Source organism: Panthera uncia (genome assembly GCF_023721935.1).
Source record: "Panthera uncia isolate 11264 chromosome D3 unlocalized genomic scaffold, Puncia_PCG_1.0 HiC_scaffold_9, whole genome shotgun sequence".
Lineage (NCBI taxonomy): Eukaryota > Metazoa > Chordata > Mammalia > Carnivora > Felidae > Panthera > Panthera uncia.
In genome coordinates this window covers 2,448,904-2,476,831 of record NW_026057587.1, presented here as the reverse complement: position 1 = coordinate 2,476,831, position 27,928 = coordinate 2,448,904, and the positions used below count along the sequence as shown (strand labels likewise).

General features: G+C 54.1%; 1 protein-coding gene across 2 annotated transcripts; it reads left to right on the top strand.

Moving 5' to 3' along the window:
* The first annotated feature begins 70 nt into the window (after nt 1–70).
* On the top strand, nt 71–27,928 carry SLC15A4 (solute carrier family 15 member 4). 2 transcript variants are annotated; one of them, XM_049620682.1, is made up of 8 exons: nt 71–636; nt 7,080–7,375; nt 11,327–11,495; nt 11,875–11,952; nt 12,360–12,528; nt 20,721–20,876; nt 21,962–22,120; nt 26,626–27,928. In XM_049620682.1, exons 1-8 carry the CDS (start codon nt 112–114, stop codon nt 26,772–26,774), a joined length of 1,701 nt encoding a protein of 566 aa, XP_049476639.1. In that variant the 5' UTR covers nt 71–111; the 3' UTR covers nt 26,775–27,928. The 2 variants fall into 2 exon arrangements, with proteins under 2 accessions (XP_049476639.1, XP_049476640.1); XM_049620683.1 differs by lacking the exon at nt 71–636 and adding an exon at nt 2,097–3,997.

Below are 27,928 nucleotides of genomic sequence, written 5' to 3'. Positions count from 1 at the left end.
GGCTCCGGGGGGGCGGGCCGAGGTGCGGCTGGGTGGGTCTCGCGAGAAGGGCGGCGGCGGCGGCTGCACGGCGGCTGCTGCGCGTTGGCCGGGGCGCGGGGCGGCGAGCGCATGGAGGGCTCGGGCGGCGAGCGGGCGCCGCTGCTGGGCGCGCGGCGGGAGGCGTTCGAGGGCCGGCGCGCGGCGTGCGCGGCCGTGCTGCTGACGGAGCTGCTGGAGCGCGCCGCCTTTTACGGCGTCACGGCCAACCTGGTGCTGTTCCTGAACGGCGAGCCGTTCGGCTGGGAGGGCGCGCAGGCCAGCCAGGCGCTGCTGCTCTTCATGGGCCTCGCCTACCTGGTGTCGCCGTTCGGCGGCTGGCTGGCCGACGCGCAGCTCGGCCGCGCGCGCGCCATCCTGCTCAGCCTGGCGCTCTACCTGCTGGGCATGCTGGCCTTCCCGCTGCTGGCGGCGCCCGCCACGCGCCCCGCCTTCTGCGGGGCCCCGCGCCCCACGCGCGTCCGCAACTGCTCGGCGCCGCCCTGCCCGGACGCGCCCGCCCGCTACTGCGCGCCCGCCGCGCTGACAGCGCTGGCGCTCGTCGGCCTGGGCGTGGGCGCCGTCAAGGCCAACGTCACGCCCTTCGGCGCCGACCAGGTGAGCGCCGCGCGGGCGCGCCAGGTGCGCCCAGATGTGCGCCGGGGCTGGGCCGCGGGCAGCCTGGGCCCGAGGGACTGGCCGCGATGCGCCCTGGGGAGGGGTGAGCACTCCTAGGGGATGGCCAGGGGGCCCGCACATGGAGCGGCCTTCCCTTCTGGGAAGGGGCCTCTTGGGAGCGATGGCCAGGTGGCTGTAGGTGGAAGTCACTTCCTTTCTGGGAGTGGAGTCTTGAAGGCTATCAGAAGAGCTTTAGGGGACAAGCCAACAACAGGTGCAAAGGGCCTGGGGCCAGCAAGAGCGGGGATGCCCTTGTTGCCCTAGCTGTTAAAGTGACAGGCATGCTGCAACACTTAAATGAGATGTATTAAGTCAGCACATATTGTACACACTCAGAATTAGGTAAGGTTGTATTGCACATACGTTAAAAAAAAACAAAACAGAAGTGAGGAGAGAGGTGGTAAGAAGAGGCCAGGTCTTGGGAAGTTTTTAAAAGACTTTGAGGGGTGCTTTGCTGGCTCAGTTGGAGGAGTGTGACTCTTGATCTTGGGGTTGTGAGTTCAAGCCCCACGTTGGGTGCAGAGATTATTTAAATAAATAAAACTAAAAGAAATAGAACACAGTAGGAAGCCATTGTGGGGTTTGAGTGAGGAAATGACATGATCGGATGTGTGTTTCTGAAAGGGGGGCCTCTAGAGCAGGTGTGCCTGGCAGCTGTGACCTGACAGCCAAAACTGGTCTATTTCCTTTTTTGGGAGGGCCCACAAGCTAAGAATAAGAACGGTTGTTAAGTTTTTAAGTGGTAGGGGAGAAAAAAAAAAAGAGTTTTGCGACAAGTGAAAATTCTGTGAAACTTAACATTTCAGTCTCTGTACAGAAAGCTTTATTGGAACAGCCCTACCTGTCGGCTGGTCACACAGTAGCTGTGGTGTGGCTGCTTTCACGATGCAGTCGCAAGATTGTGGAGTCGTCACAGAGACGGGAGGTCTCGCAAAACCTAAGATATTTACGCTCTGCCCCTTCCCAGAAGAAGTTTGTGACGTCTGGAGTGCAGACTAGTGAGGGAAGTGGTGCCCACACGTGGACCAGGTAGAGACAGGTGACGCTGGCCAGATTAGAGACGGGGATGTGGACTTAGGTGGGCAGAGTGGATTCAGGATAAGTCGAGGTGGAGTGGGCAGGAATTGCTGGCGGGTCATCTGTGAGCAACAGGAAAGACGATGCATAGGTTTTTGTGCTGAATAACCATGTGATTTTTACCGAGGGCTTGCTCTGCCCCAGGCCCTTATGCCAGGGAGTGCATGAGTCCATGTCACACCGCCCCTGTTGTCCTGCTCGTTTCACAGACGAGGAAGCTGAGGCTGGGGAGGTTAAAAACCGTGTGCCCAAAGTCACACAGCCAGCACGTGACTGAGCCAGGATGGGAGAGCCTGTCCTTTGAACCTGAGCTGTAAGCATACCTGTGTCAGGCCACCCATTACAGGAAGGTGGCACCTTCTAAGGATGTTGGGAATGATGGATGCCTGACGTCCTGAATGCTTCCTTCTCTGCCCCGTGAAACGTGCTTTGCGTACGTGAAGTCATTGAATCTCCTGTGAACCTCCTACCGTTTTCCAGTAAGGAGGTGGACGTACAAAGGTGCTTTCTTTCCGTTGTGGCAAGTGGTCAAGCCAGGGTCGTGGGCATTCTGCGGCAGAAGCGCGGCAGAAACACAAAGCGTGCAGGGTTGGGTCTCGAGGCCCAGGCTTGTGGCTTTGGGGCTTGGGGGCCGTCAGTGAAGGGACAGCATGGGCCGCACAGCCACGTGATCACCTGCCATGGCCCTCACTGTTCTTGTTACGCTGCCTGATCTGAGCCTCTTGACGATCTATGTACTGGAGTTACCTGTCTTCCTAGAAACAGGCTGAGAACGTTTAGCCTGCACAGAACCATTCAAGGGAGTGGGAGCTGGGTTTGGGCCCAGGCTGTATGACTTAAAAGTCAGTTCTTTCCAGTGGATAATAGACCAGCAATTAACATTCATAAGGAGTGAATGGTCTTGCGAAGGTTATTTAGAATGCATGACAAAGAAGGAACCCTCCATGGTTAATCACATGGACATTTAAAAAAAAAAGTGCTCTCTTCGACCAGATGACCGGCCTAATCTCTTCAAATATGACCCTATGCTGAAAAGAATAGGACTGACCACTCTAGATTCAAGGACGTTACACCTGAGAACCAAATGCAATGTGTGTGTCATGATGGGATCCTCGGTGTTTTTTAAGCCATTTTGGGGGGCAATTGGGGTAATTGGATGATAGACCACATATTAGATAAAATCGCATTGACATTAAGTTTCTTTTTAATTTTTTTAATGTTTATTTTTGAGAGACAGACAGAGTGCGAGTGGGGGAGGGAGGGGAGACACAGAATCCGATCAGGGCTCTGAGCTGTCAGCATGGAGCCCGCGGTGGGGGTCGAACTCGCAAACCATGAGATCACGACCTGAGCCGAAGTCGGACATTTAACCGACTGAGCCACGCAGGTGCCCCGACGTTAAGTTTCTTAGTGCGATAATGGTCTGTGGTCATGTAGAAGAATGGCTTTATTTCTGGATTCATGTGGGGTGAACTGCCATCCTGCTGCAACTTATTTTTAAATCATTCAGCCTGGAGAGTATGTCATTTACAGGTGCAGAAAAAGAGAACCAAGGATCTAAGTGAAGGGTACACAAAGCGTATGTTTTACTGTTCCTTCAACTTTTCTGGGAAGATTAAAACATTTCAGTAAAATGGTGAGGTGTCCTTGAACCAGTGCACAGATAAGGTGGATGTGGTCCCTCCGCACAATGGAATATCACCCAGCTGTGGAAACGATGCGCTGATGGGTGCTATGACGTTATGGATGTCGACAACACCGTGTCAAGTGAAAGATCCACACGTGAGACGCGACGTGTCCTTTTTGTTCCATTTCTACGCAGATGCCCACAAAGGACAGACCAAGAAGACTGCCACAACAGCGGTAGCTGGGGGCCAGTGGCGACAGGGTGGGAGGTGCCTGAAAAGGAACAGTGTCTTGGTGGCGTGATGGAATGTGGAATTGGATGGTGGCCGTGGTTGCTCAAGTGCGGGTAGGCCACCAACCACCGAGATGGACGTTTCCAAATGGGGAATTGTTTCGTATGCGGACTCTATCAGGAGAAAAGCATTCAGAAGGAAGGCGTTGCTGCTGTTCTGCCACAGGCTCGCTCGGTGCTGGGTGCTGCCTGCCGGGTGGAGGGAGGTCTGGGCGTGAAGCCGGTCGGTCGGGCCGCTCTCCAGGGTGGGTTACTCGTCACCTCCTGGCTCTTCTTGTGTCCAGGACGTCTGCTTGTGTTCTTAAGGTAATGTAAGCTTCTCTATCATTGTCCCCTTCCCCTCCCACCCCCCAGCAGGGTCTCGAGGGAGCATTCTGAGCGAGAGATGAGTGGGGTCCGGCAGTGTAGCTTTGAGGGGCCTCTGCGGCCCTGAGACAGCAGATGGGCCACTGAGGACTCCAAGGCGATCCGTTTCGATGGAAGTCCTGCCAGCCCCTTATTTCTCCCCAGTGTTTAACCTTTTTCAGAGGTCGCGACCGTCCTTTCAAATAGTGAACTGAAAGAAGAAAAACTTACTTTACAGATAAAGAGAGGAAATGATACTTTTTTTTTTTTTTTCCTGGAGGGGGGAAAAAGTTGCAGTCTTGTGCATTTTAAGGAATTTTTCCAAATCTGCCAGCTGTTTGACTTACTGTACATGGTTCTGTTCTTTTCGCTGGACTTTTGTGAATTGACTGCCGTAGCTCCTTTGGACCGGTCACATGAGAAACTTGTTTACCCGCGGTGGGGAAGGGCATGAGCCCCGGAGCAGATGACGATGTGATGTGACTAGTGAGAAGTGGCTGGCTGTAGGCTTGCCAGCTCAGGGCACAGAAGCATGTGATTTGCAGCTTACAGGAGCCAGCTTCCCATTTGTGGAAAAAAAAAAAAAAAAAAAAAAAAAAAAAACAAACACTGGTATGTGGTTATTTAGGGCCTTAGTAACAGGCTTAGATTTCTAAAGTAACATTGGCTGGGGCGCCTGGGTGGCTCGGTTGGTTGGGCGTCTGACTTCAGCTCAGGTCACTTCGGCTCAGGTCCTGATCTCTCGGTTTGTGAGCTCGAGCCCCGCGTCGGGCTCTGTGCTGACAGCTCAGAGCCTGGAGCCTGCTTCGGATTCTGTGTCTCCCTCTCTCTCTGCCCCTCCCCTGCTCAAGCTCTGTCTCAGTCTCTCCAAAAATAAATAAATGTAAAAAAAATTTTTTTTAAAGTAACATTTAAAAATGAAGTACACTTGGAAGTTCGAACAGGTTCACTGCCAGGTTCATGCAGGACGATGTGTGCGGTGCTGCCGTACGTGACGAAAAGGGCCCGACGTGCTTGAACTGATAGGAACGCTGTCTGCATTAATTGCGTGGTTCTCTTCCCCCGCTAGGCTGGCCGCCCCCCACCCCTGCCACCTCTCATGCTATTTCTATCCTTCGTTGTGTTTTCTCTGTAACCATTTCTCTGCTTACAATTGGTGTTTCCTCCGGTCTGTGTCTGAGATAGGGTGGACACTCGTGTCCAGTTTACTGATACAGAAGAACTGTCTTAGAATACGAGAAATTCCCAGGACACATCCTTCAGCCTGCGTTCACGCCGGCCTTTGGTCTAGGACCTCTGTCCGTTTCTGACGGGGGTGGGGGACAAGTTGAAGCTCCTGACAACGTGCGGGGTATTTAAAACTCAGATTTTCAGTTTGGGGTGGTGGTTCCCATGTAATTACTTGAGGCAAGTTTCTTGCCAGGACAGTAGGGTCCTTAATCATTTCGGATTGGAATATGTTTTTTCCTTGGAGTCACAGACTTGGCTATTTCCTATCTGTACTTTAATCTTAAAGCATAGAGGTGAAAATATCACATGAGGTTATATGACTGCTACCAAGGTGCTTTTTTGTATCTGGTGCTTGGTGGTCTGGGCCCCCATTGAGAACCTTCTTGTGTTCTTGGGTAGTGTGGCCTGCCCTGTGGAACACACCAGGTCTGTTACTGGAACAGAAATTAGTCTCTTCATAACTTAAGGAGTTATGAAGCCTTAAAGGAGCCTTTCATAACGCTTCATAACTTAAGGAGGAGACAACAGAGGTTCCTAGGGCAGTCCTTGTATGCAGTCCAGCACGAACCACAGCTAGGAAGCTTATTTAAAAATTGTGTGAGAGGGGCGCCTGGGTGGCTCAGTCGGTTGAGCGTCCGACTTCAGCTCAGGTCACGATCTCGTGGTCCGTGAGTTTGAGCCCCGCGTCGGGCTCTGGGCTGATGGCTCAGAGCCTGGAGGCTGCTTCCGATTCTGTGTCTCCCTCTCTCTCTGCCCCTCCCCCGTTCATGCTCTGTCTCTCTGTCTCAAAAATAAATAAACGTTAAAAAAAAAATTAAAAAAAAATTGTGTGAGTTGGGGCGCCTGGGTGGCTCAGTCGGTTAAGTGTCCGACTTTGGCTCAGGTCATAATCTCACGGCTTGTGAGTTCAGGCCCTGTGTTGGGCTCTGTGCTGACAGGTGGGAGCCTGGAGCCTGCTTCGGATTCTGTGTCTCCCTCTCTCTCTGCCCCTCCCCTGCTCATGCTCTGTCTTTCTCGGCCTCTCAAAAATGAATTAACGTTAAAAAATATTTAGAAAAGGTAATAAAAACTGTGTGAGATCACTGGCTGGTGTAGAGAAGGTGTCCGTGTGGATGTGGAAATCAAGGTCAGGTGGGAAGGTGTGAGGGGCCTGTCCCCATGTGGAACATCACCAGCACTGTGGGGCCCATTATGTGGTCTTCTCAGAGTGCGACCTGGGGCTCATGTCCGAGTTCAGGAGATGAGGGGTTCGTGAGCCCCCCAGGAGTCTCTCCCTTATCAGAATCTCCCGATTCCCTGGATTGCCTTCCTAATCTGAAAACACCATGTAGTTTTAGGTTCAGTCTGGGATTTCCTTTTTGCCCCAGATTTACCAACGTGTGGAGTTGTACAACGGTGGTTCTAAAACTTACTGTGAATACAGGTCGCCTGGAAAAATGTTTAAAATGCTGATTCCTGGGCCCCAACCCCCGAGATGGTGACTGGGCGGGTCTGGAATGCGAGTCTTGTGAATGGGCACTTGTAGGGAGCATTCCAGTGTTTGCAGAGCAGGTGGTCCCAGCCAGTACTTTGAGAAACTCTCTTGGATTTCTTGGATTTCAGCATGATTAAGAGAAGCACCCCCAGAAAGTGCAGTGATTAAAGTTATGGGGTGCTCCTTTGTCAGGCGCCCCGAATGGATCTGTAGGCACCGTTTGGTGGGGCTGCATTTCTTATGAGCTGCCACAGTGACAGTGACCGTAGTCACTTATACGGGTTTCTCTTCCTTGAGGATGATCACGTTTTAAAGTCTGTTTCCTCCCCGTTGTTTTAGGTTAAAGACCGAGGTCCAGAAGCCACAAGAAGATTTTTTAATTGGTTTTATTGGAGCATTAATCTGGGAGCAATCATTTCCCTGGGAGGCATTGCCTACATTCAGCAGAACGTGGGCTTTGTGACCGGCTACCTCATCCCAGCGGTCTGCATCGGGGTGGCTTTCCTGGTCTTCCTCTGTGGCCAGAGCGTCTTCATCACCAAGCCGCCCGATGGCAGTGCCTTCACGCATGTGTTCAGGATACTGGTGTATTCGTGCCGTCCCCAGAAGCGGATCGGAGAGCACGGTCACAGTGGGTGAGTGCCGGCTGAGACACGACGCTCCCAGCGCTGTGGATACAATACTGGTTTGTGTCTGACGCACATTACCGTGTGCAGGGCTCTGGTTGGTGGCTTCAGTGTCTCACGCGCACACGGGGACGTCGTAAGGCGCTGCCGTCTCCATTTTTTTTTTTTTAACGTTTATTCTCTTATTTTTATTTTTGTAACATTTATTCATTTTTGAGAGTCAGAGACAGAGTACAAGCAGGGGAGGGGCAGAGAGAGAGGGAGACAGAATCCGAAGCAGGCTCCAGGCTCTGAGCCGTCAGCACAGAGCCCGACGCGGACCTCGAACTCACGGACCGCGAGATCATGACCTGAGCCTAAGTCGGACGCTTAACGGACTGAGCCACCCGGGCGCCCCTGCTGTCTCCATGTTACAGGCAGACCGGCAGCCTGATTCCGGGACTCATGCTTTTAGTGTTTAACTTCCACCCTGAGTGTCCTGTCACCACTGGCTTGGATGGACCTCTTCTGTAAAAGTGACAGAGATAGACATTGGCAGAGAGTAGAGAAAAGACGTTATACATACTCCCTGTGTTTCCCTTTTGGCTTTAAAAAGCTTTGAAATTCATTTGAATGAAACATCCAGCAATCGCTAACTTGTATTGTACTTCCGAAACAGTAAGCTGCTGTGTCTGTCTTCTGAATCGGCTGCTGAGTGGGTCAGTGTGGGCCCCGTCATCCACTGGTCCCTGTGGCCGCTCTGGGACAGGACGACACACGAGCAGAATTTTGAGAGGCAGGAGGGGAACCGCATCGTCCCCTCTGCATGGGACTTCCCAATTTTAGTGCTGGAAGTCCCACGTCCTGGGGAAGTCCCGGGCAAGCTGGGACAGATGATAGGTCACCCTCGATGCATATTAATACAGAAAAGTCCGGAACTTAGCCCAAGAAGAGAGCTCAGCAGTTTCGGGCTTTATCATTGAAGCGTGATCTACCCGTAGTATAGCGCACCCCTCATACTGTGTGGTTCTGGAGTTAGGACGGCCTCATTCGACATAGGGTCTAGAGTATTTGTCACCCCTAAAAGTCTCTGGGACCCTTGGCAGTGGACCCCCTCAAGGAGAATTCTGATAGGCACTCCTGATAGGTGGGCGGGCGGTCCCTGAGCCAGAGGCTGACCCCTCAGCCACACAGGGCTTTGTGCAGCACACTCCTCGCTGGGTGGCACTGAACTCTGGAAGGTTCCGTGCGCCAACCCCCACACCCACCTTCTCGTGGCTGGTGCCCTGAGCCATACGAACGTGTGGTATTTCGTCGCATGCGGTGGGTTTGAAGCTGTTCCAAAATAGCTCTCGTGGCCCTGCCCCTCCGCCTGGGGCTGCCGTGGCCCCTCAGCTCTCCCCGCCCGTCCTGGGATTCTGACGGGTCCGTGCGGCGCCCAGACCCCTAGTTCCTGACCGAAGATGGTGGCAGTGCTGTCTTCCTGGTGCTGTGCCTCGGCCTTGCCTTCATCAGGCCCAAGCAGGGGCTCTCATCCCACACGTTCGGTCCTTGGGTTGAGTACTCGTGAGCAGACCCATCCTCTTGAAGGCTTGGGGTGTCGGTGCGTGTGGTACCTGGTAGACATTCCTGCAGGAGGACGTCACGGCCTCATGGACGTTTTGGGGTGTCCTGCACAAATGGCATGATGAAAAAGGTGTGGACTCTTACTTCAGAATCTGATTTCCCTGTGGGTTCGGTTTTGGGCGACTGGCACAGTTAAAATCGAAAGGACTGTCTGGCAGAGAAGCTGGTGGACCCGACAGTTCTCGAGTTATGTTCTCCTTACACACGGATCCGGACTCTGTGACCCTGGGCAGGCTAATGACCTTGCCACGCCCGCATTCCCTGTTTGTACAGGGGACAGGGGCTCATCTTGCAGGGTCATCGTGGAGCCTGAGAAGCTGGCGTGTGCATGGCTGTTAGCATGGCCCGGCCCGTGCTGAGAGCCCGGTTACCGTGAACTGCGTGGCCGGGAGGGGGATGAGCAGCCTCACCTGGGGTTCTGCCAAGGTGCTGATCTGCTCTGGTGGCTCCAGGTTCTTTTTGGTCTGGGCTGGTCTGTGTTTTGGAGATGACTCCATGTCGATTTCACGTGAGAAAATCGATGTGTATGCGCTCGTCAGGCTGAGTGGGGATAGTTCTAATCCTTTTCTGAGATGCACACCTTGAGTTGAGAATCTGAGAGTCACTAGACCCTCTTCCTGGGAGAACGCACCTGCGCGCACACAGCAGCCTCTGCAGACAGTTCCGGGGGAGCACCGGCCTCGTGACGCTGGGGCCCTTTCTGGGTTCTGTCTGTGTTCCAGGGCATTCGTGTCTGTGGCTTCCTGTTGGACCCTTGTGTGTTGCACAATAACACGCTAACAACACGCGTGAGTTAGGGAAAGCGTTAGGTGCATTTGACTTAGCGGTATTCAGAACAGTTGAGGAATGCAAGTTGTGTGACCAGTAACATGGGAATGATTCGATGTATAAAAATGGGTTTGTCCTTTGACACTGACAGGATTTTAGAGAAACACATGGGTAGATGATGTGGTAAATCACTGACCGTGTCTGTAATAGGTACGTAGGACTGGACATCTTCTGGCCAAAAAATAAAATTGGAGAAGCTTAGTGAATATTTTCAAAAGAGAGTCTGAATACTATCTTTGGAATTTAGCATTTCTCCCTGAGCGTGGTTTTCCTGATTCTGTTCCCTACTAGATAAGCTGCGTGCGGCTCGGGTGCCACCTCTGTGTCCCTGGCTCCCAGCTAGAATGGACCCAGACATGCAGGCACTCAGTAAATGTTTGTTGAACGGAACTTACCTTTCCTGTCCAAAACGTAGCTGCAATATTAAGTTAGTTTTCAGTTTTTTGCCCCCCCTCGAACGTTCAGGTTAAGAAATGTCAATGTTATTAAAAAAAAAAAAATCAAGACAAAAATGATTTAAAATAGTGGTAACTTAAGTTGGATAGTTTAAGCTACAAAGCAGACAACTAGAAAGCCGTTTATAGCCGAGTTGCAGAATTGGAAGATAATTATGTCCTGGTGGTTCTGGCTTTAGAAAGTAGTTGGTCGACAAAACAAATTTTTCTGTATCACCCCTAACAACCTAGGAGCATCCATATCCGCTGGAGAGTTTCAGAGCTGTCCGCTGGGACCTGCCCATCTTCTGACTAGTGACAGTGGCCTAGAGTAAGCGGGCGAGCTCTGTTGCTAGTGCCCAAGCCGGGACCCAAAGGCCTGAGCGTGAGGGTGATGCCTGCGGCCAGAGAGTGGACAGGTGGCGTCCTGGCCCCGGCTTTGTCACCGCAGCAGGGGGTCCTTACCCTTCCGGCCCGGCTGCCTCCTCTGCAGTGGGGCCAACAGGAGCGTCTTGGTGGTCGTGGCTCGTGGTCAAGGTTATCGGGCAGGCGCTCAGTGCCCCCTGCTGCCAGGTGACCTCGTCGTGTTACCGTCACGCCCCCAGCCTCCCCCCCCCCCCCCCCCCACCCCCCCCCCCCCCCCCGCCGGAACAGATCCCTTCCTCACGGCCGCGTCGGTGGCTGCGTTTAAGTAAACGGCTTTGTTAACAACCTCAGTGTTATGGTCGCAAGGTCTTCGCGTTTGAAAAGCAGCGTGATTCAGAATCCACACCGTCCCGCGCAGCTTTTTTTCCTAAACGCTGGTGCAGCGACGTAGCTGGGGTGGCAGCCGGAGCAGAGGGAGCTGCGGGCCCTCCTCGGTGTGGGTGAGCGGAGCTGGAGGCCAGACGAGACCCGGTGCCCGCCGCGGCCGCCCCCGTGCGGTGCGGCCGCTGGTGTAGGAACCGCGTCCGGCGTGAGTCAGTGAGCGAGGGGCTGAAGGAAGGCACATCAGCGCAGCCAGCTGCCTCCCTGCCTCCAGACTGAAATTGTTGCCAGACAGCCCGTTTCCGGGGGTGGAAGAAAACTAACTCCTTCATTTTGTCTCCCAAAGTGAAGGCGTTGGAGCCCTTCAGCACCCTTCTAAACACAGTCTGTTTGATTCATGTAAGAGGTCTCGCGGAGGGCCGTTTACGGAAGACACGGTGGACGACGTGAAGGCCCTTGTGAAGATCGTCCCCGTCTTCTTGGCTTTGATACCCTACTGGACCGTGTACTTCCAAGTGAGTGCCGCCGGGGCCCCCCCTCCCCCGGCCCAGCCCTGAAGCTCCCGGGTGCCTCGGTGGCCCTCCTGCGAGTCTCCGGGGTCTTGGCGTCCCACTGTCGGTGCCCGAGTCCCTTCCGCCTGGTTCGGGGTCGTGAAAACCCTTCGACAAGAGGAGCCAGGAGCGGCTGCGCTCCTGGTTTCCTAGGCCCCCCTTTGAGTCTCATTTCTCTGTTCCTTCTTTCTCGAAGTTCTCTGCAGACGACGCATGTGGGGACCAAATAACCGGGCTGTTCGCAAACTGAGCGTTGCGCGTCTGCTCCCAGAGCGGGGGGGGGGGGGGGGGGGGGGGGCGTGCTCGAGCCTTCGCACACCAACCATACCGCTTTCTCACCCAGATGCAGACAACGTATGTTCTGCAGAGTCTTCACCTGAAGATTCCGGCAATTTCCAGCCTCACGGCCACTCCTCACACGGTGAGAACAACTGGGGCGATGTGCAAATTGTGCCCCTGGAGCTTGTGTGACACACGGGGTCCCCCCGCAGGCCCTTGCGGGAACCAGGAGCATTCTCGCTGGAAGCGGCTTCTGCTCATTTTAGAGACGGGTCTCGGGCGGCTGAGTCGCTCACCGATTGTTGACTAACGTCACTAAACCCCAGCATCCTCACCGCACTTGGCCCCCTTAAAGCACAGAAGCGCAGACACAGAGGCATTTAGAAAGAGGTCTTTTTCAGTTCTAGTGTGTTGAACCTGGACTTTTTCCTTAGGCGGTTCCACTTGGTAGGAGTGGATTGTTCTGGAAAGACACTTGTCCCCGTTGGACATTAGTTACGTGGTTGCGTGTTCCTCCCAAGAACTAACCTTGTCTGTGTGTGTTTCCAGTTCCCGGCGGCCTGGCTGACCATGTTCGACGCAGTTCTCATCCTGCTGTTAATTCCCTTGAAGGATAAACTGGTTGATCCCATTCTGCGAAGAAACGGCCTACTCCCATCATCCCTAAAAAGGATTGCCGTTGGAATGTTCTTTGTGATGTGCTCTGCTTTCGCTGCAGGTGAGGTGGCGTCTGTGTCTCGTTCGGAGAGCCCGAAACCGGCTTCGGCAGCCGTGGGTGACTCCAAGCACGGTGACCGGCCCCCGGTCCTGCCGCGTGTGCACCAGAAAACAGAACATCATGAATGTGGGTGGTGTTTGTTTTCTAGTTTCCGTTATGTGACGTGTAAGATGTTCTTCCCGCGGCTCCGCCATTTTCCTTCTAGAGCCAAAACCACGTACTCTGGAAGGTGACTTTTGGCTTGGATCAAAGGAGGCTTGTTGTCTCCCTGCTGATTGAGATTTTGGACAACTGTCGATTGCCGAATGGATGAATGTTGATGTAATTCTCAAAGATGGGGATTCTCAACCCTTAGTTCTTAACGTTAGGTCCACTAGTCGGCTTCAGTCTGCCCCGGACCGTTTGCGTTTTTATGTAAAACTGTGCATTTCGTGACAAGAAAGGTTTTATCAAACACAGGTTCGCGACCAGCCTGCACCCCCTAGAAAGAAACGGTTGAGAGCTGATGCCTCAAGTATCCCAGCCCTGAGGGGGGAGTTTTCCGTTGGGGCCTCCCTCGTGTTTTCATGATTCTTCTCTTCTGAACCGTAGATTGGAATATCTTCTTCTGATGAAACTGAGGTATCACTGACTTCCTCAAGTTGCTCTGGAGTTCTTCCTTCATCAATATTTGAAAATTATGGAATCGTAGGATAGCGTAGTTACATAATGAGAACAGAAAAGCTGATGTTCTTGAACCAACTGTATATCACCCGGTGTTATGAGGAATTGAACGTGAAGCCCTGCCGAGACGGAATTTAATATTCTCTGGCAGTGTTTTCTAGCAGCCTCCCTGCACTGTCCCCAGAGTGAACATATTGATATAGTACTTAATAGATTTAAAGAAATGAGTCCCTAGGCTTAAGAGATCTATATTGCAGCGACCGGGACATTTTAGAAGACAATTACGTTTTCTCTTGATCAAATAGATAATTAAAGTGAGGTTGTGTCTGAATGAAGTTTTTACTGTGTGCTTTCTTTATAATTCTGTTTCCCTTCCAGTCCTGGCGCACATAGGGAAATAAGCAAAAGCAAATAAGAACTAAATTACAGGGGGGCTCTAATTGCAGGTCTCACTGAGCAGGATCGGAGATCATCGGGGCCGTCTGGAGTAACAGAGCGGCCTGGGGTTGGTGTCTGTGTCCCGCCTCCCCTGAGCACCTGCCGTGGGCTCGGCTTTGGCCTGGGCAGCTCCCCTCTGTCCCTGCATCGGGGAGCCCTGTCTGGACCATGGCCACGCTGGTCACGTGCTGGGGAAGGCAGCTTGTTCTGTCCCTCTGGGCAGGGCGGTGTCCTCGGTTTTCAGGCATTTCCTAGCAGATTCTAAGTTCGGGCTCCTTTAACACCATCTTACGTTTTGGTTTGATTTCCGGCTGGACAGCTTCTGGGGGGCACCCTGAGAACCGGGGAGGGCATTCTGGGGGTCTCTACGTGTCCGTGTGGGAGGCAGCAGGCAGACGGTGACCGCTGAGGGTGCCCGGTCGGCCTGGCGGTTCTGCCCGTCACCGGCGCCAGTGGGGCGGACGGGCCGTGCCCTGAGTGGCTGCTCGCGCCCTGCGGGGCGCTCGTGTGGCCAAACGGCCCTGAGACTCCGCGTAGGAATTGATTTCTCAGAAATGGAACACACCCGCTATGCTTGTTCTTAAGAGGCTTGAAAAGCCTGTCTGTGCTTGGTGGCCGGATATTGGGGAGGGACCTCGATGTCACTGGTTCGGAGATTTTAAATGTCTTGTGCTTGAACCCAGCAGTTTATTAACTGCATCGTAAACAGGGGCCCGAGCTTCTCACAGCGTGACTTCCAGCTCTGGCGAGTGTTACTTAATTGGAACATTAATACGTTTTGAGTAGAGACCTGAAACTATCATAGCAAACCAAAATTTTAATCGAAAGGAAACTGTTTTGCCTTTGAACTTACTACCTCCTCCCGTAACCAATCAATAGCTTCCATTTAGTACCATGCCTGCTGGTGATAGTGTTTTCTTTAGCGTCCCTGAGATGAGAAGGATCAGGCAGGCCCGAGGGGTTTTCTCAAGTGTGCGTAAGAAAAAAGGAAGTGTGTTCGTTGGTTAGATTTCCTTTTCTTCTTAAAAATTGTGTGTGTGTTCTTAAATTACTGAAGCGATACGTGCTCACGGGAGGAGAGGAAATCTTGGAAGCATAGAGAAGAAAATAAAAACGAGCTGTAATTTCCCTAGAGAGCCTCTCTCCTGGGATGGTGTGAACTGGCCTGATCTCCTTTGTGTGTCTGTGCACATGCACCTCCTTTGTGTTTTTGCAAACATGAAATCCTGTTGTGGAAGCTGATTTGAGCCTGATGAGAAAACAGAAGCGTCAGAAAAACCACAGAGTGTAATAAAAGCTATGCATGTTACATGTAAGGAGAAAACCCCCAAAATACAGATGAGCCGTTGCACACGCACGTGCGCGCGCGCACACACACACACACACACACACACACACAAACACTCTCTTAAGGACACATCATTCCACCGCCTAAGGAAATCTGCAGTTACCTACCACTTTGCAGGTGCCCGGGCAAAATTACCTGTGTGCTGTGTGGTAGGCGTGTTTCGTTTCCTTTGTCACGCGCTTTATAAAGCCCTGAAGTATCATGAAGATCCTCCCGTGTCCGACGCTCACGTACAGCTCTCCAGTGTTGGGTGTCAGGGCTCTTGTTTTCACTGCCATGGTCACCGCCACGGCGGAATTTCTTTCCTTTCCAAATACTTAGAAGCGTAATCATGGCACCCTTTGAAGGCTTTCGATAACCTGACGGAATTCTCTTCCGGGAAGGTGGTGAGGGGCTCTGCCATTGTCCCGGGCTGGTGGTGCCCTCCATCCGCCTGCCGGCCCCTCTGTGCCTCGTGACTGTGTCGTGGGACTCTGTCCCGCGGGTGTGGGCAGGGGTCCGTGCGCAGACTTCAGGGCCCGAGAGCATCCTGAAATGGGGGCAGAACCAGCTGAGAGCCTTTTTTGGGCTATAGCTTTCATTAGTTAAGAACCCCTGGTCCACAGCAGGTCTTTAGAAATTAGTGTCACATGGTCAATCCGTGGTCATTACAGACACACAGAGGAAGCAGGGGCGGCCTCAGTGCATCCAGAACCTCACCATCCAGTGACCACCACGTCATGTCTTCCTAGAACTTTTTCTGTTACAGGTACATTGTTTGTTTGGTTGGTTTTTTTTTAATAAATAGAAACGAAATGAACCAGCCACATTTATAATCTACTCTCCTTGTTTACACATACTGTTTTTCTGTGGCGGACTACACACTTAAGTTACGGCTTTTAACAACTACGTGATATTCCGTTGTTGAATGTCCTGTCGTTTTTTAAGCCAGCCTCTCTCGCTGCACACGCTGGCGGATTCCAGTCTGTGCACACACGCCTGTCCGTGCACGTGCCTGCTCTTGGCTCGCTGCCCGCCCCGTTCCATCAGCACCCCTGTCCGTACTGAGCACCTGTTCTGTGAGTCTCTTACCTGAAGGGCTTAAACACGCTATGTCTTCACTTCAGTGCGTATGGTGGTGGTGGTGGTGGTGATTTTCCCCCAAATAACCCGCCCCGATATTTGTGTACCGTGTATGCTCTGTGGCGTTTTCTACTGGGCTCTTCCTGTTCATCCTGATGTGGAAATCCAGACTTTCATCTTAGGAATATTCTTTCCAATTGAATCATTTTCCGTTAACTTTATTTATGGTATCTTGCAGGTTTTTTGTTTTTTTTTAATGTTTATTTTTGAGAGAGACCGAGACAGAGAGCAAGCAGGGCCTCGAGGAGCAGAGAGAGAGGGAGACCCAGAATCCAGAGGGAGACGCAGGCTCCAGGCTCCCAGCTGCGAGCGGGGAGCCCGACGCGGGGCCCGAACTCACGAACCGCGAGATCACGGCCTGAGAAAAGTCGGACACTCAAGCGACCGAGCCCCCCAGGCACCCCGGTGTCTTGCCGTTTTATACACATCTTCACTTTAGGTCCTGCACATTTTCCGTTGGGCTTGTTCCTCGCTGCACGAGGTGTTTCCGCTTGCTCACACGGAGGTTGTTTAAATCCCGAGTTGCAGTGAACTCTTCTCAAATGGTCTCTTGTTGCCTGCAGATCGCACGGTTTCTTCTCCTGCCTTCGCGGTGACCCTCCCTCCCTGAGTCTGTTGGGCGGTGTTGGCTGGGCTTCCCGCCAGGCTGGTAGGGGGCGTCCACTGGGCGGCTCAGCGGGAAGCCTAGAACTTGAGTTTGAGATACACGCTCACGACGATGCCAAATTTGTCAGCTGTGTTTCACGTCACTGAGTGTCGTTGGCAGGAACGAAAGTTGGCTTTTCCTCAGGTACCACGTTTTGGTTTCCGAGAGGGTCCCTGGGATGTTCACGTGTTTCATTTCCGTTAACTTCCTGACGTTCGCGCCTGCATTTCGGAAACACCTGTGCGTTGAGAGGGTGGGAGGGTGCTGGCCTTGACTGCTGGGACCCTGCTGTCCTGTTGACGCCCACTCGCCCCCACCGCGGTTGACCCTGCCTGGCCTCCCGGAAGCACCCCTAGGCCCTGTGCGCAGGAGAATATTTCCACGGGGGACGGCGATCGTCTCCTCCCTGGGAGTCCAGGTCTTCGCCTGCAGAATCCCGTGAGCCCCTCACTCTGAGGAGACGTGCGGTGACCTTTTCACCTCTTCTCAGTTTTGTGCACATCGTGTTTTCTCCGCAATCCCTTAAGCTTTTTTTTTTCTAATGTCCCGAGTAAGCCGTTCACTTTACTGAGTTCTAGGCTGGAGATAAACACAGTCTTCTAAATAAGCCTGCGGGGCCTCCTTCCTCATTTACAGTTTCGTGTATTCTCTGCTCTTTCTTCTTCAAATTAGGTTGGCCAGAACTGTATGTGTTTTATATTGTTCCGTAGACACAGCTCTTGACTTTATCAATTTCACTTTCTCTGTGTTTTCTAATAACAGAGAACAATTAAGGGACGCATTTCTATTACCTCAGGTTGGTTCCGTGTCTCTCTCTTGTGCGTTACATCCTTCACTTACTTTTACTCACTCTTTCCTGTTTAACAGTGGAAACCGCGGAATGGTATGAATTTGCCTGTCGCTGCTGCTTTGTCAGGTTTCCTGTGCTTGGATTTGTTGTAATGTCTGTTGTTTTCTAAGGGTGCGGAAATGGGATTGTATTTGCTGTATGACCCAAGAGTAATTTCAGAGAATTGTTCCCATGGTATTGATGTTGATGTTTAGCCATAGGTTAAGGATGCCTACTTTTATTGTGGATTTGGGAGAGATCATGGCTTTATGACTCCCGCACTGGGGACTTTGGGCCCTCCTCTCTTGTCCTGGTAGCACTTCCTAAGACGTCTGTAGGGTGCTGAATACGATGGTTCCTCTGCTGTGCCATCAGCTGTGTTCATCAGATGCTTTAGAGCAGGGGCCCTAAACTCAGTGCCTTCAAGGGGCCTGGGGCCACACGGGTGAGCGCACGGTCCAGGAATGCGGTAGTCTGTGCATCCTGCCCACACCCTCCCTGAAACTCTGTGTGGGCGTCCCGCACTGCCGCCCGAGCACTGACCTTTGTGGCCCCTCCGTTCAGTGAGTCCTGAGCCGTGTGCCATGTCGATGGTGCCCAGGCCTTGCCTGCGGGTCTCCAGATTGCAGCCCTTGCCCCATACGAAGCCTTACTTTTTGTCTACTTGTTGTGTCAAGGGCTGGGAGGGGTGTGTGTCTGGTCGTCCCTGTGTTTCGAGCTGATGAGGCTGTTCTCGCTCTTCTCCAGGGGTTCACTGCATCACCAAGGGAGGATGGCCCTTTGGTAGCAAGGCAGAGCACGCGCGGCCCCTGAGACCTGGGCACGGGGTGGGGGGCAGACTTAGCGCTGCTCGTGGTTAAAGAGCTTGGAGGGGATTCTGTCCAGTTCTGTGAATCACAGATGCCATTGTGTCTGTGAAGCCGCGAGCACAGGGCTGCCCGTTGGCTCAAGGAACACGCCGTAAATGGCGCCCGTTTGTTACTCCAGGTGTGTGTTTCTCAAATCTTTCTTCTGCCGTGTTGTTGGGCGTCCCCTCTCCCCTCACTCCTGCCTGCCGGCTGTGTCGTGGCTGGTCCTTCCCCTCACCTTGGCCAGTGGCCCTCATCCGGCCCCCGCCGCGGGTGCTCGTCTGGACCTGTGCAGAGTCACGTCCTTCACTGAAGAGTTTGCCGCGCTGGCTGTTCCAGCACGTTCCTTCCCGTTACGTCTGTGCTTCCTCGTTATTTCCCACCGTTAACACTGATGACGGCCTGTGCCCAGGCCTCTGTCGTTGGTGGAGCCCCCCAGCCTCCACTGGCAGTGTCCTCTTGTCTGCTGTGGGGTTGGCCCCACGGCCCCCACAGGAGCTCCCTCATCTGTTTTCTCATGTCCCCTCCCGGGCCTGTCACCTGGGTCCCCCTGGCCACTGCCCCTTGTCCCGGCCTCCTCTCCCGCAGTCTGTGTCTTGTCCATGTTGTCTTGCTGAGACCACAGAGGTCTTGTCCCACGGCGCGTCACATCTCTCCTCTGATGTCCCCTCTGGTGTCCCTGCCCCCCGACAGTCACGCACACACATCCCCTTAACTGTGCGGCCTTCCCTGTGAAGAAGAGTTTTTTCCCGCTTCAGTTTTCACCCCCAGGACTGGTTGGAAGGGTCCTTCCCTACAGACCCAGCTGCACGCTGGTGGCTGGTGCCGTGACCTTGCAGTCTGAGAGGAACCTCTGCCGACCCACAGGAAGCGGGTCACACTCTGTCCCATGGTTGGAAGATGTTCCAGCCGGGCTAACACTGCTGCCCACAGCCCTGCTGTAGGACAGCTGTCACTCGTGGATAAGGCACCACACACCTCAGACGCCCTGTCCCCAGCAGGCGGGAGCACTAGCCAGACGGCTCCGCACCTGCATGTCCTGTGAGAGGACGTGGTGTGGGGGCTGGGGTCCCCTGGACACGCGGCCAGGGAAGGGATGCAGGTGTCTCTGATGGCAGTGAGCCGGAGGCGTCCCCTTCCCTTGCTCCTTCCACGCGTTCTCTCTGTGGACGTTTCACTGGACACGTAGCTTGGGGACAGCTTCCAGAATGTGTCTTCCACCCCCTCACTGGTAGCCTGGACCCTCCCCACTCTCTGGTTTTAAATACGTACGCGTTGGCGTGCTTTTCAAAGCCTGGGGTCCATGATTTTATCACAGAGTTCTTTAGAAACGAAAGTGGTGGCCTCTTCCACCTAAGAACTTGGTGCTACGGCTGTTCTTTGTCAGCCTCACTCCGTGTGTGTGTGTGTGTGCGTGTGTGTGTGTGCGTGTGCACGCGTGCATGCGTGTTACAGGGAGTGGCTGTCTGTCCTCCTGCTTGTTTCCAGTGTCTCTTTGTTGCACTTGACGAAAGACCAGTAGCTGAGCGGGGTCACAGGGCCGCTGAAGGCGGTCTGCTCGCTGGGGTCACAAGGAACCTGGCGTCACTGTCAGTAGCAGGTTGCAGGAGTAACGATAAGTCAGCACGGCAGCCCGAGTCGGGTACCAGGACGAGAAAACGTCTCCAGCCTCACTGCCTTCTGACAAGCCGACGCATTCTTACTCTGCCACAGCGCTATTTAGCGTGGCCCGGCTCCTCCTGTTAGAAACAGAAGGGGTACAGGTGAGCCATCCGGACGTTTGAGGATTAAACCCCACGTGTTGAGTCTCCTGTGTGAGGCGCCGTGAAAAGCCCACATGAGTTGTGTATGGTTCGATCAGTGTTTAAGTAACTAGGAAGCTGGGAGCCGGGAGGTTCTCTAGATTGGGGACCTCCGGGGAAAGCTGTGTCCCTGGGCCTTGTCCCTTCATGTGATTTTCTTTTTTTTTTTTTTTTTTTTTTTTAACGTTTATTTATTTTTGAGACAGAGAGAGACAGAGCATGAATGGGGGAGGGTCAGAGAGAGAGGGAGACACAGAATCTGAAACAGGCTCCAAGCTGTCAGCACAGAGCCCGACGCGGGGCTTGAACTCACGGACCGCGAGATCATGACCTGAGCCAAAGTCAGAAGCCCAACCGACTGAGCCACCCAGGCGCCCCCCTTCATGTGATTTTCAAAATAATCAATAATCGTAACAGACCTGTAGTTTTTTAGTTTAATTGCAAATGTTAACGAACAGAGGTTCTATTAACCTACTTATTTCCTACTTAATTCCAGGAATTTTGGAAAGCAAAAGGCTGGACCTTGTTAAAGAGAAAACCATTAACCAGACCATCGGAAGGGTCGTGTATTACGCTGCCGACCTGCCCATATGGTGGCAGGTCCCACAGTACGTGCTGATTGGCGTCAGTGAGATCTTTGCAAGTATAGCAGGTGAGGCTCCTCTGAGGTCGGGGTTGCGGTCTGGTTTGAAGGCAGGAGGGCGTGTCCCTGTGTTGGGGGGGTGACGCAGGGACAACAGATTGCCTCTGTATCTCCTGGCAACAGCTACAGTTCAGAATGTGAGTTGGTAAGTACAGTAATCCTGTAGAAGTGAGGTTCTCCTTCCTTCCTGGGTATAAAACCAGGTTTCCCAAAGACATTCCCATGCATTTGTCCCCTGCTGTGGGGAAGGAGGAAGTCCCGGGTCGGGCACTTCCTGGGCACAGCTCTGCGGTTACCCTGCGGCCCCCAGGCCCCCGGCCGTGGGCCGCTGCCAGAGCTCTGGGTGTCTGGGTGTGCTGGGTCGGCTTCGTGAAGGAGGCAAACCTGATTGCTAAAGTGCTAAGTGTCTGCACGAGCCTCTCTTGTCCTGGGAGTGAGGTTCTGTGGGGTGTGGACAGGTGTGTTGTGTGCAGGCCTGTGTCCCGCTTCTGGGAGGGAGGGGGAGGGCGAGAAAATTATCGACAGAGCTGGGTGTGTTGTGGGGGGATGTGGGCGGTGGTTCCCCCTCCTCACCTCTCAGCGACTCCCACAGAATTGGCTCACGATCTGTGAAAGATATAAATCAAACCGTTGTCTACACTGCGCATCTCCACATCTAGTTATTATAAAAACTGGAATTTATAGATGTCTCTGTTGAAATTATTTTAAGATATATTGCCGTTAAGATAGAAGTCTTAACACAGAATCCCATTTTAGTGTACATACATTGTTTTCAGACCCCTCTTGGTTGAAAATAAAGAAGTTTGATTCTTTAACCTCTTTCTTTCCATACGGATCCATGCCGAAATCCAAGCACTGAGAAGTCAGATGTTACCTTCAGTTTGAAAGCAAGGACTTGACATTTTGCCCTGTGACTGGAAGGACTGTCATGGTGAAGAGAAGGGGCCCCTGACCTCTTGACCTTGTGTTAACTACGGTCCTCAGAGTAGGGCAGGGAGCTGAGTCCCCACGTGGGGCCTGTGCTCACCCTGCCGTTTGAGGCAGGGCACCGTCAGCCCGCGCCTCTCACAGAAGCAACCCCCTTGTTTTTACAGGTCTAGAGTTTGCCTACTCGGCGGCCCCCAAGTCCATGCAGAGCGCCATCATGGGCTTCTTCTTCTTCTTCTCTGGCGTCGGCTCGTTCGTGGGCTCTGGACTGTTGGAGCTGGTGTCCATCAAAGCCATCGGCTGGATGAGCAACCACACAGACTTCGGTAAGGGCCCCGCCGGCAGTTTGAAAACGGCCACTGGCAGAACCCGGTGCTTACGCGACGGCAGGCCAGGCGACGGCAGGCCAGGCGTCGGCAGGCCAGGCGTCTGAGCGCCAAGGTCACGTTAGGGGGGGTGGGCTGCCCGGGGACGGCCGTGTGCAGTTCCTGGGTGGGGGGGGGCCCCCCCCCCCCCCCCCCCAAACACCTGATCTCCTTCATCCTGACCAGTTTCCCGAGGCCCCTGTGAGCCTCTATCTGCCCCAGGGGCCAGTCTCTGGGGCTGCTGCTTTCCGGAGACATCTTGGACCCCTTTGTGGACCACAATCTTCGTGAGGCAGATAAATGCTCTAGCACATAATTCCCTTTATTGAATCTCGGTTTGTATTTTCCTTTCTTTTCCTGACGGTAGCTTTACATTTTCTGGTATTAAAAAAACAGGTAGGTAAATAGTTGTTTTTCTTTCCTTGTGACCTGTCACAATGGGATTTTACAGCTCACACCAGTAGGTGGCATCTTGGGTGCTAAACAGAGTCACTCAAAAAGGACCAGAGTTTTGCTGTTTCCAGATTTATGGTGGCTTTTAAATGGACGCAGGAGATGAAGGAAGTTTCTTTCTTTTTATGTTACCGTTTTGCTTCTGAAAGCAACTTTATTACTTCATTACATCCTTATGTAACCTTGCAGCATTAACTCCGGTCAGCACTCTTAGCCACCTTCAGGTCTTAAATCCCCTTAAAACTCTGAGGAAAGCGTGGGGACTTTGCCAGAAATTACAGCATTCCAAAAGCCCTGCGCTGAGTTAAGTTCCCATCCCAAGGGGTGAGTGTAAGCCTGTGGGTCCCGATGTGACGCCCAGAAACCTAGGCCGTCAGGGTGGGCCCTGGGGCGTGGGCTGCAGCGCGTTCCAGCTGTTGGAGCGTCTCCGTGGCAGGCGCAGACCTGGTCGTCCCGAAGAGAGCGCGCAGGTCCAGGGCTTGGTTTCTGCACGTGGGGCCCCTGGAGGGGACAGCAGGTGCACACGGCATCCGAGAAATCTCACGGGTCCTGGTGACCGTGATCTGTTCTTATGCACGCAGGACAGCCCTCCTTCAGAGAGAGCCTTGCTGCAGACACCAGGTCTCTGTGGTTCCTCAATGTGGATTCTATGTCTTTGTCTTAGTTTTCAGCATATCCTGAAGGATTGATTGGTTTTGGTCAATCTCATTGCTTCCCAGAGATTTGATCCCTTCTGGGCTAATTTAGTATTTAGTCACTAATTGAGTATCTCAGACTTTACCCTGGTTTACCCCTTATTTCTGACAGGGTTGCTTCCAGCCCTGCCCTGCGAGGCTCGTCTCCAGTCCTCGCACATGGCACACGCACAGGCTTGGACCCGGGTCTTGTGTGTTGGTGTTGTTTTCATCGCGTGTAGCCTGGGACGGCCCCCGCAGCCCGGGTGGCGAGGCGAGGCGAGGCGAGGCGAGGCCGCGGATGTAGGAACCGTGCAGTGGTCCAGGCAGCTCCCTCTCTGCTCCCTCCCACCTGGGGATTTGGGCAGAGAATGGGACACGGTAGCCCCCCTCCAAAATCAAACCTGGTTTTAATAGCCCAGGTGTAATCCTGGGCTCCGTCCGTGCTGTTCCTGACTCTCTGCTGTTCCACTCCTTCCCTTCAGCTTCTGTGTTCAGGCTGCTGCTGAAGCAGGTGGCGTTAGAGCTGGCTTAGTGTGTCATGATCGGCCCACGAAGTGGCTTCCCGTGCAGTCATAGGACTGCGGTGTGAAGGGAGAGCCCCCACCCTTCCCCCTCCTTCCTTCCCTACCTGTTCTGCGGGCGTGCTTGGTTTCCATCCCCATCGGGCCCAGAGTGATTCATACGGCGAGGGGCACCAGTCTGAAGTGCACAGTTTGAGACGTTTTCCATCCAGATCAGAATGCAGGACGTTTCGGGAGGCTTCCCTGCGGCCAGCCCACTCCCCACCCCGCTAGGTGTGGAGCGCTGTGATGTCCGGCACCGCGGACCCCCTTTGTCCTGTGCTCTGCTGTGGCCGCTCCCTTCCACGCTCTCGTGTGTGGATCCTCCGTGGCTGGTTCTTTATTATTTGAGGAGTAGCCGGGGGAGGAGTCTGTCCAGTTCACTTACCTGTTCTCTCCTACTGGGTGCTAGCGAGGTTTCCAGTTGGAGGCTGTCGCAGCCTGTAAGTGTAAGGTCAGTTCTCTGTGGCCCAGGCGTCTGTCCTCCCAAGTACAACCTCCCAGAGTTTGTCTGTATGTGCATCGTCCTGCAGTCGGTAAAGAGGCCCCAGAAAGCACGGAGCGATTGCTTCTACGGGGTGACGCCATCTCTGAATGCCCTCTGTCACCCCCACAGGCCGACCTGCCAGGGAACGCAGCGTATAGTCCCTGGGCATGCCCGCTCTAAGCTTCGGAAGTTGTAAATGGCTCTTCACTTTGGGCAGATTCGCATTTCAAAGTCGGCCTGCAGAGTGACGTCACCGGTGTTCCGACAACGACCTCGTCTCTTAGCGTTGAATGCCGACAGCACGGTGGTGGCCACAGACCCTGGGCTCCACCAAGGGCGTGCGGCTCTCTCCCAGTGCCCGAACGGAGCCTGGCCCGCCGTGAGGGCTCAGGCGCCGCTCTTGCCTGTCTGCTGAGAGGTGGCCTGCCGAAGCTCAGGTGTCCCCACATCCCTTCCCAAACCAGCCCGCGTGCCAGATCATGGTCTCCCGCAGCCTGTGTGCACAAGAGTTCTCTAGAAGTGTGTGAGCACACGTACAAATGTACATTCGATGTATTGTTAGCTGCGTTTATCAATATGGGCTTCCGGAAACGTTGGTGCAGATGAGTATATGTTCAGATGGAGGGATGTACCAGGATAAGCCAGCTTCACAAAGCCCTTCAGAGGAACAAAGCCTCCGTTTCGTAAGAAGTCAGGGCTGCTGTGAGACCAAGTACAGTGTTTGTTCATCTGTCGAGAGATGTGTCAGGGAGCCTTTTCAGTAGGTGACAGATGGCGGAAGGGGTGGGACGCCTTTGGGCCGTGGTGACAGGGTCAGTCCATGTAGGGAGCCCAGGGCAACGTGTTGTGCGTGGATGTTTGTGTAGAAACATCGCTGTATGTTGTCCACGCGTCCTTCCTGCTTCTCCGTGGTGAGCGGTTGGGTCAGCGGTGCTTTAAAGACTCGCTTCTCCCATGGAGAGACCGCCAGTCCGTGGGGTGGATGGTCCTGGACCCACCTGGAGACTGAGGACAGGACGGTGGCAGACGGGCGGGCTGGGCACTGTGTCAGGGTCGTTACCTGCTCGTTTCCTCCAAATGATGACGCTGCCCGCGAGGTCTCGTGGGCCCCCTTCTGCAGGTGAGGAAACAGCCCAGACTGTCAGGCCATTTGGACTTGACCTTTGTTGGTTGAGCTCCACGGTCTGCGGCTGGAACCTCTTCCGCCTCCTCGGGATTTATTGGGAACTAAAGGGAATATTGCACGGGAAATGCCACGCTGAGTGCTTGGGGCCGAGTTGAGCATTTGGTACGTTAGCTACTGGGGTCAAGTTCGCTCCTGTATCACCTTGAGGATGCTGAGACCTGCGCATTTGCGGGAAAACATCTAAAGACACGCTTCTGTCTTCCTGTGGTACGTAGAGTGTATGTCACCGTGCACTCTGGCTTGTGAAGGGCACGCACGCTCTGGAGTGAGTTCGGTGTCCCCGAGCTCCCGGACCATGCGGTAAATCCTGAGCCCTAAGTGGCCGCGGCGTCCAGGCTGCCTTCTGGTGTCGCGTGCGGTGTTGAGAAACGTCCAGATCCGAGACCCGAGTTGCAGGGAACAGCACCCGCAGGACTCCGCATGGAGATGGGCTCTCTTTAGTCGCCTTCCTGCTGTTCCGCCGGACGGCGGCTCCGCGCGAGGCCAGCCGTTCGCGGGGGGCACGACCACGGACCTTGAGGGGCAAGCGCTGCAGGAAAAGACTGGAAGGCAACACCGTGTGACCACGTATCTGCTTCCGGGGGCAGGGACGCAGCGGGGTGCGGCCTCGTATCTGCTCCGGGTCGGGGGAGGGGTGTGGGCAGGGGTGCAGGGGGTCCCTTGTTCACTTCCCTGCTCTTTCCGGGCGGGAGCAACTTCAAGTAAAAAAAGACTTTCTCTGCTGCGTCCAGTCGGCACTCCCGTCGCTCGCCTTGTCGCACGCTTCTCTTCGGCCCACCGCCCGGATTCCCCTGGGGGTGTGGGCAGAAACAGGTCGCGTCGCTGCAGCCCCCTGGTCCTCCTTCTTTGTCTTCTGCGGGGGGACGTTTGAGGGGCAGGGGTCACACCAGGGACCCCCCCACCCCGCCGGTGGTGGAGACACACAGCCAGCTTCAGCGCGCTGTGTATCTTGCGTTTCTGAGACACGGGCTCTTCGACTTTTAGGCGCTTATTTCCTAATAGCTGCAGGTGAAGAGCACCCTGACCTTGCTCGGGACCGAAGGTGGTAGGTGAGACCTTCGGAGGTCCGCAAGCGCAGCTCACGCCTCTCTCGTCCTCCCCAGGGAACATCAACGGCTGCCGTCTGGACTATTACTTCTTCCTCCTGGCTGCCATCCAGGGAGCCACCCTCCTGCTGTTCCTCGTCGTGTCTGTGAGGTACGACCGTCCGCGGTCCCGGGCCATCAGTGCGCCCGCCGGCCGGAGGACCTGACGGCCCCGAGGCCACATCCACAGGATGGAAGGGGGCCGTGCGCCGCGCCGGCCGGGCCGGGGGACTCGTGGTCGCCGTGCAGGGGCGGCCCCTTCTTCCCTTGCCTTCTCCCAGATGAGCTGGGTAAGTGCCTTTCCGTGGTTTCCTTCCGGGGGCAGAAGCCGAGCCCCGCGGACGGGGACCCGCGGCGGATCCGACCAGGGCCCGAGACCGCGCGTCTGGTCTGCGTCCTGGCACTGGTAGCAGATGCTGTGGCCTCCTGCCCGCAGAGACCGTATCCTCTCACTTTGTTTCCTTGTGCTTGAGAAGCGTCCGCTCAACCTTGAACGGGAGGGCTTTTCAGGAGACAAGAACGTGGGCAGGTGCCGCAAGGACTTGGTGCGAAGGTCACGTCCGCGGTTTCGCTCGTAAGCCGCCGAGCTCTCCAGTGCCGGGTTTTTCCGTGGCGAATGTGTTTTATCCGTGTCTTCAGAAACTTACTTTTAAACCATCGACGATTGTTTTCTCACGAAAGAACGTGCGTCGAGAAACATTGAAGGCCGTGTGACCTGTCTCAGGCGAGCAGGAGCCCTGAGGGGGTGTGAGCCTTGCGTTGTCTGTCCTGACATGTCATCCCATCCTGGGCGCCGTCGAGGGCGAAGACTGGTCACCGAGGCGGTCGGGGAGCCTCACTCCGAGCGGAACTCGAGATTCAAGGCCACTGGCAGTGTTAAATGTCCCGAGCGCGCTTGAACCGTTGGGCGGTCTGTGTCGTTGTTTCATGTGGCTGTGAGGGTTCTGATTTGTTAAATAAACTACTCTTTCTTTGTTGCTGTATCTCTGGCGTAACCTTATTATAAAAAGCCCCTCAAATGTGGGACCCAGTAACTACTTCTTTGCGTGGTTTGTGCACGGCCTTCGCTTACTTGCATCGGAGGCCATGGGGATTCATACACTGTCGTCTCCTGAGTCCCGAGGTGATAAAAGTCACAGTAAAATACCCGTTCCCGTCACAGCTCTTTGATTCTTCCAAGATAGCGTTTCCTAATCCTGCTCTGCATATTCGGAGAAATATGCAGATTGCAGATTCAGGGAAAACAAAACATGAACACAAAACCCCCTCACTGTTTTAATGGGTTTTGTGGGTTTTTCTTTTTGTTTTGCTTTGTTTTTTT